At 36.2% G+C, this 8615-nt stretch overlaps 1 protein-coding gene across 1 annotated transcript; it reads left to right on the top strand.

Moving 5' to 3' along the window:
* The first annotated feature begins 2046 nt into the window (after window positions 1–2046).
* On the top strand, window positions 2047–6332 carry LOC140787442 (cytochrome c oxidase assembly protein COX11, mitochondrial). The gene is made up of 6 exons (XM_073136357.1): window positions 2047–2504; window positions 2689–2741; window positions 4879–4951; window positions 5032–5136; window positions 5707–5787; window positions 5870–6332. Exons 1-6 carry the CDS (start codon window positions 2160–2162, stop codon window positions 5969–5971), a joined length of 759 nt encoding a protein of 252 aa, XP_072992458.1. The 5' UTR covers window positions 2047–2159; the 3' UTR covers window positions 5972–6332.
* The last annotated feature ends 2283 nt before the right edge of the window (window positions 6333–8615 follow it).

The raw sequence follows: 8615 nt of genomic DNA, 5'->3' as shown, positions 1-8615 counted from the left end.
TTTACTTTTTTAATTTTATAATTAATTACATCGATAATATCTACTAGAGGTTAAAGATCTACCATAAGAGAGAAAAGAGAAGTATAATATCGTGGAAAAAGTGCCAATCATTGTGTATTACTTTTTATTTCTCTTATACAAGAGATTTTGGTCGTTATCTTTTTTTTTTATCAACGTTGCACTTTCCTTGATATTTATTAATTTTTGAGGGATTTATAAGATTTATATATCTTAGAATAATTTTTATATCTATTGACTTTGATTTCTTCAAAATTTATTAATTGAATGCCCAGCTAGAAAAAATATATATAATAAAATATGAGCGTATTAGAATATTAAATATAAAAAAAAGCACATAATTTGTTTACCGTCTTTGCACTCCTTTTCTCTCTACTTTTGGGGAGGAAACAAAGTGACCATTTTTTTCTCTCATTTCTTACTTAAAAATTTAGTCCATTAATATTTTGTTAGAAATTAGCTTTTTTTATGTCTACTTACTAAAGTCATTATAGTGCATCTAATATTAATAATATTAGAAAAAATGTCTCTGAAAAAAACCTCATAGCCAAAAATTATCATAAATTTTGATTTTTTTAATTTTAAATTCAATTTATGTTGAACATCCTAATTTTTCTTCTCTCTATTGATGCTGACAAATGCGTTCAACATGTTATAGCTATGCTCAGTTGTGGTCATAATAATCATTAGCATTGCCTTCATCTCCGTCACTAAAGTCCTAGCAACAATAAAAATGTCTCCAACTACTATCATCGTCTCCAACAAAGTTCTCCACCCCTCAGTTGTCTTTGGCTCCTTAGTGACCTCCCTCACTTTATGTTCCTCAACATCTTTGCATTTTATTTCCTAAAGAAGAATAAGATTTGCTTCTCTAATAAAATAGAGCTATTACAAACTGCTTTCTAGAAAAATGTTTATTTATAAAAAAAATAATATCATGGTATATTAGTATATCTAATAAATTTAAAAAAAAAATTGAGTAGAAGCTATCACTAGCTTAGATAAGAATACTCCGGCTAATAGACTCAGCTAAAGTATCAAAAGTGAGGATATCACAAAGCTAGTAGGGGAGCTCCTTAGTAGGCCCCACACAACAAAACCCCAAGGTTTTCTAACTTTGGTGCCCCGCCCAGTCGGCCACCCGATTAGCCTCCTTAAAAATGTGGCCAATCTTCACCTCTTAGAATACTTCAAGTAGGGTTGAGCAGTCCATCATGAGTACTCAAATGTGTTGGGACTAGTCGTTTTGCCTTTGTAAGAGTTGCACCAACTATAAAGAGTCTAGCTCGGCCTCTAGCTTTGAGCATCCATGCACCTTTGCTACTATGAGGCCTAGCAAAATTGTTGTTGCCTTAGCCTCTAATGCATGTTCCACCGCCACCAGCTCCTAAATGATGGCTAGTAAAGACCCCACCTCTGATCTCAGGGCCGCCCCTACACCTCCCTATCAATCGTCCACCATGTGCACCCATCTGAATTAACTGTGCATCACCTCAACTTCGAGTGCTACCAACTTATTTGGATGTTGGTTCTAACTTTAGGAGTTATTCCACCTCATTGCCTGTATTCCATAGCTAGTTTGATAGCCTGATCACCCACTACCTTGGCATGCGCAACCTCCCCTCCGAAGGCAACAACATTGCGATGTTTCTAAATAAGATAAATGGTGGACGCAACGACCGCCTTTACGTGCACATCGCTGCTTCTATTAGCTCACTGTATGCACATTCAGTTGGAGTAGATCTTATTCATCAGATGGCATCCTCCACCTTCTCCCAAACCTCGTTACTATACTGGCAGTCGAATAACAAGTGCTCCACTATTTCGGTGTGCAGTCTGCAAAAGCGGTGTCATGCAACTTTCCAACATAATGTTTTAATCCAAGGCATCACTTTTTGATGGACTCTAGTGTATTAGTGCTCGTGCGATCAGAGCCATAAATTTTATAAAAATTATTGTGTGAACGAAAGAGTACAATAATTTTGAAATAAATTTAAAAAAATGTAGCAGTTTCTAAATTATTTACAGGTCAAAACTCGATAAAAACCGCTCAGCTTACTTAAGTCGAGAAATTCGACCACGGTGCCTAGCAGCGAGAATTCGACTGCAAACGAAGAGCTTTTCTCCGCTCTCTTCCCGAAATGCCCCCGTTTCCAAAATACGCCCGCCCCTTCTCCCATCTCCTCCACCGCTCGTTCGCCTGCTCTCGTCCACCTCCACTCCCTTCTCCTTCGAATCGACTGCGGCCTCCTCCCACCTCCTTATGGCCACCCCCTGGTGCGCTTACCCCTATCGGCTTCCAGTGCCGCTACGCCTCTGCCTCCGCCTCGGCCTCCACCACCGCCCGAGATCGGAGCTCTCGGAACACTCTCATGTACCTTCTCGCGGTGGTTGCCGCCATGGTCGGCGCGTCCTATGCCGCCGTTCCCCTCTACCGCCGCTTCTGCCAGGCCACTGGCTATGGGGGTACGGTTCAACGCCGGGAGGTAATGAACCAGTTACTGTGTCTTTCTACCTTTTGATCGATTTGGTTCGATTGGGCATTTGGGTTTCTCTTATTTGAGGTCGAGGTTATTAGTTTTCGGTTCAAGATTGGATTTTGATGATGAGTTTTTATTGAAGTAATGAGGTCGTTCATGGTTTGTGACAAGGAATGGGTGTCTGCTGCAGAGTGTGGAGGATAAGATCGCACGCCATGCACGAGATGGGACGACTACTTCGAGGTTAGAACCTTATGTTGAATGGAAGGAACGATTGTACCTCATAATCTTTTCTTATCTCTCTGGATCGTAGTCTTGGATTAGTAGCACAGATGATTATCTAATTATTTGCTATTATACTTTTGATGTCAAGGGGTATGCCTATTCTTCTCACCCTCTTTCTTTTTGAACTATTTTAATTTGGTGTTGCTATCCGGGTAGCATGATATTGTACACACAAAAGAATAGGTCTTCCATTCATCAATTGTTTTTTAAGGTTTTGCATGCAGGCCTCTTGTCCAGAGTTTGTCACTGGAATCGGGAAGCTTTTTTTATGTGTTGATACTTTGTCACTGCTACTTGCTAGTGTACGCATCATCTTTGTTGTACTATGATGCTTGACTATTTGTCCTGAAAGAGAAGGGTGAAATTCTTGCAGGATAAGGAAGCCTCAATTTTGGTTGCCCATTTCTGTTTATTTGAAGTGCATAGGATACTGGATCTTCCACCGATATTCTTGAAAATCATATATGAATTGATCAGAAATCCTCTCAAATAAACTAGAATTGTGGTGTTTTTATGTACATTGAAAAATAATTGATTGACTGGACAATACAATCTCCTTTGGGAAACATAACCTAGAAGCATCACTAGAGAGAGAGACTGTGAAAAGAGACAAAGCAAGTAGAAGTACGTGATTAGGAATGGTAATTAACGTGTGCCCTTGTTGTTCTATTCAACAGCATTAACAAGTAAGTTGTGGTATTCTTTCCAAAAGGGGATGTTGTTACACTTTGTAAAGGAAGGTGCCAAAACCTAAAGATGTGCATCGCTACAGTTTGGACAAAAATCATACAGGAGAAATCTTGAGGAGGAAATATTGAATCTAATGTAATTGTACCAGATTCATATTAAATAAAGCCAGAAAGCTTTTGTCTACTATGATGTACCAGTTTATCTGTTGAGGTTATGTAATATCAATTTCTATATGAGGCCTGCTGGGTTGGTGAAGCTTTAGTTTTGGTAGTTTCAGTTATATGATTATATCATATTTCAGTTCTAAGTTTAGGGAATACAAAGTCCGAATGCTTAATGAAAAGGATATGGAAATAGAGGCAACCAGAAAACATAAATCTCAAATGATTTGATACTTCTAAGTGTGATATTTTAGACTACTTTTATCTGAAGTATCCTTTTCAAGTTGACATCAATTGTTTCTCATGCCCCGTTGGAAAATATAAGCATCAATTTTGTTCAAGATGCTGGATTGTATATATTGTTCTGCAGCCTGATTCTACTTTCTTATGCATGTGGAGGCATTTGAAAATATTGAGCTATCAATAACTTATGAGAACTTAATGAAAAATAAAATTTTATCCCATTTTAATGAACTTAGTTTGATAGGTTAAATTTGATTACTAGTGGCTGAAATCAGCTAAATTAACTAAAACTACATGGCTTTATTTGAACCCACTGAGAAAAAGCAAAATAATGACATAATTGGCAGGAACCAAAACTTCTAAAATTCTACTGAATGATCTCTTTCAGTTGATTTTGATACATATTGGAAGGGAAAAAAATTGTTTCTATTTGATGACCGCATCAACACTGAAAATGAAGCAATGGATAAGTTTGCTTTAAGAAGCAAAACTTGAGATAGCTATTTTCAGTGTGTAACTTTTCTAACTTAGATGTGATACATATTTTTGATGTGCTCAATTTCGCATGTGGAACTTCCAAGCATGGTAGATAGAAAATGCCAAGATGGGTCGGTGGTTCAAAATTCTGCTAAAAGCTAAATATCTCATAGTTGATCTTAATGGTGGTAGATCTTTCATGGTATGTTGTATCATATAATCTTGCAACTTCATCTCATGTTTATGTATTCTTACAATTTTCCTTCACTTTCTTTGACATTTATGCTGCAAGTTGTACTGCCTGTCTTAGATGATATACTATGTCCAGATCTTTGGTGTTTTATGTCACTTATATGCTAAAGAATTTTCTAGTACTTTTACAGCGTTTCCTGATAACGATAATGAACTGCTTAGAAATTTCACTATTCTCTTAAGTAGCTTAAGAAGTGATTGTGAGTGAGGTCTGTCTCAGCTATTTTATTTTCGTGTTAGGTCTGAGTGTGATTCTGCTTCCATGTTTGTAGAGAAATTGTTGTGCAGTTTAATGCTGATGTTGCTGATGGGATGCCATGGAAATTTGTGCCTACACAAAGAGAGGTTACTTTATTACCATCTATAATATGCAAATATTGGTTTCCATGATTCACTACATATCCTCTTATTATTGCCATTCATAGGTAAGGGTTAAACCAGGTGAAAGTGCTCTAGCATTTTACACAGCTGAAAATCGTAGCTCAACTCCGATAACTGGTGTTTCTACATACAATGTTACACCTATGAAGGTACAAGTCTTGTCACAATATGTAATATGGATTACTGGATATCTAAGTCTTCTGTAGCACTTAATTTAGTCTAAAATGTAGCTTGCAGGAAAGATAATTCCTGTATTGTGCCTCCAATGTTTGTTGGTAATTTCAATTATCTCTTTTTGAATGAGTTCAGAAGATACATATCAGCAGGGTTACTACTTTTGACAATTTAAAATGTCCCTCCATAACAGAATTGAGATCTCAATCCTAATAGGGACCTCAACAATGGCACAATAATGGAGGCTATTATATACCAAATATAATGGTTCTGATCTTTGATATCAATTGGTTCGCAGGGGAAATGCTAATAGCTGAGTGGATAATTTGCAATGATGATAATCTGTTTGATATATCTTGGAACAATAAAAGTCCCCCAAAATTTCACATGTATGCATATATGTATGTATATGAAGGCATGCATTTTTAACCATCAAAGTGGATCACCCCCAGGCATTTTCATACAATGCATGTGAATACTAGATTTGAACAGCACAACAAACAAAACAATCAATATTCAGTGTCTCATGATAGCTTCAATTGCAGGCTGCTGTTTACTTCAATAAAATACAGTGCTTTTGCTTTGAGGAGCAGAAACTTCTTCCAGGCGAGCAGATTGACATGCCGGTAATGACATTTGTGACACCTGCAGCTTCCGATCCACTTTTCATTCATTCATTATATTAACAACTCTAGTGGCTATTTACAGGTCTTCTTCTATATTGATCCTGAATTTGAGACAGATCCTAAGATGAATGGGATCAACAATCTCATCCTCTCATACACATTTTTCAAAGTTAATGAGGACTAGTGACAGCCAGGGGGCTTTGATTCATTTCAAGAATTTATTATTTATGTTAATTGCAAATTTCTGTTAGAACTACTTTTGGTGGTTGTGTTGCTCCTCCAAAAAAGTTTCAAGGTGCTCTGTCGCATGGAAAATGGGGCGCTGCTGGTCATAAGTGGCTCAATTATAGTGGTAAAAGATGCTCAAAATTTTACACTGTATGATGCTATCTAACCTCGGCTGTCAGAGGTGTCTACCAACAGCTAGCAAAGCTATACTAAATCTCAATAATGTTGGGCACTTTTTACACAATATGTACGATGAATCTGTATCATTAAAATGAGACATTGATCAAAGAAATCCTATTATGGATTATGTTTCTTCATCTTCAGTTTTTTCTTACTATCAGCTTTGATTAGAATTTCAGATATGGTGTACAATTATGATATCTGTGACATTTGGGTGTATTTCTTGTTCCAAGTAGTTTGCATTAATATGATCTTTACTGCCTCTGCCTCAAGTTTACTGTCACAAAGCATTGGAGTATTATTATCTGTCTGCTTTCATTCTCTCCAATTAATGTGAATCTTCTGTGTCTAATGTTTCTTCCCAAGTACATGGATAGCTTGTGAATGAAATAATTGTTATCCATTGGAAGAAGAAAATTATAAACGCACTGGTTGCCAAGGGACTAATCCCTCGTGCTGACTCTCTGGGCAATCTGAAGGGTGGTTTAGTAGCAAACAACTAAACTGCTATTAATGTTCTAGAACCCCATTAGTAATGTCTGGACCCAAAATAATTATTATCTTATGAAACCATGATTTGGCTAAACTATAAACTTAACATTGAATCGTTGCTAAAAGATGCAACACTTTTCTAGCTATTGAAGGTAACTCGAGATCCACAAAACTCTATCTCAAGGCGAAATGGCAAAGAGCGTTTCTTTTCTCTTTTGACATTTTGACCAAGCTGGCCCTCTTCTAAATTTTATATACTAAAATTGACGGGGCTCGGATTTGTTTCACGAGAAATAGGGAGCATAAATGAGCGGAGCTTTAGCGAGCCGGCTCTAATTTAGGCTCAGCTTAAAAATTAATTTTAAGCCTAATTTAATGTTTAGGTTTAATTTGGCTCAGCTTGAGCTCGTCGAGCCCAGCTTGATTGGAGGAGGATGATGAAGAGGCCGTAGCAGCTTGCTGATGGAGGAGCCTAATTAGGTAACACTAACAAGTTTAGTATTTCTTCTAACATATAAATTATTAATTTGATTAGCATCTCATACCTTATGGGTGGCCAAAACAAAAAAAAAGATAGACTTAGCTGAATTTATTAGCATTTCATCTTTAAGATTCTAAATAAATCGACGATATGTTCAGCAATATAGATATACAAATCGCTATTAAAATTAATATTTTATTTCGCTAATTTTTACAGATATAAATGCTGAAATTGTTGACGTTTCTATTAAAATGTACCTAAAAGTTTATGATTTCATGAATGCAACACTCAAATAAGAAGCTCAGGATTCAAAGCTGCAGTAAGGTTTACTTTTGTAATAGGAAGCAGTTGATCACAAGAGAAAATAATTACATATGATGAGTTTTTGATCAAAATAGGCTCTCTTTTTTTTTAAAATTTTTTTTATCGAAATAGACTACCTTCAAATTTATTTATCAAATGGGATCTAATTTACTGTATTTCTAACAAAAATGCTGAACTAATTAACGTTTTTAAAAACACTGATCAGTTCCGTATTTTTATTGCCAGACAATTTTTTTCCTAGATTGCTGAAAGACTAAATTAATAAGATTTACATGCATAAAATATTAAATTAATCAGCATTTTTATTATGACTATAGTTAATTAGACCCTATCCGGTAAATAAGTTTGAGAATAGCCTATTTCAATAAAGAAGTTTTAGAACGGTGCTAGCTTGGTCACTCACATATAATACCAAATTTGAGTTACTTTCTCACCATATATGATAAGAAAAATCTTCCCATAACTTGTGGAGAGGGGAATCAAGTCCTTCACCATATATTTGCCCAACATATTGTTATTATTGATCTATAAAATATCATCGATGGCTCTCTACATATTTAAAAGTTAACCAAAATTTAAAATAATCATGCTAGAAGATAATCTCAGCGTGGAGGCGTTCGAATGAGCTGCACTCTCAGGTTAGGTGGTGTATAGAGTCCTTATCAACATAATCAACATCTATCTCCATGATCTTCGATTCCAGTTACAGATGATGTCAGAGAAGAATTCCAAGGCACAAACCATTAAAATTGAATCTGCACTTCAGTCATGTCTTCAATAAATCACAGACTCGCTCTAAAATCACACAATAGATTACATAGGCAGCCCATAGATTACATAGTCCAAGCCATTGAAAAGAAGAGATGATGATGATGATTGGGTTGTCTAAAAATTCTTTCAACACTCAAGAGAGAGAAAATGGAACAGATTGAAAAAAAAGAAAAAAGAAATGGAAGGAATGCTTTCATATGCCTCAAGTTGAAAAGAATTAATTGAGGATATCCATGGATCAATAGTTGATGGGTAACCTGATGAATTGTGCCCAAACAGATGCAATCAAGAACCCCTCACCCAGAGGATGGAGGTCTGGCTTCCAAGGTATCAAGTTCAACATGAGGCCATG

Source organism: Typha latifolia, chromosome 4 (assembly GCF_019914945.1).
Source record: "Typha latifolia isolate L0001 chromosome 4, TyphaL0001v2, whole genome shotgun sequence".
NCBI classification, from domain to species: domain Eukaryota; kingdom Viridiplantae; phylum Streptophyta; class Magnoliopsida; order Poales; family Typhaceae; genus Typha; species Typha latifolia.
Note: the sequence above shows the minus strand (reverse complement) of the source record. Positions and strands in the feature narration are given on the sequence as shown.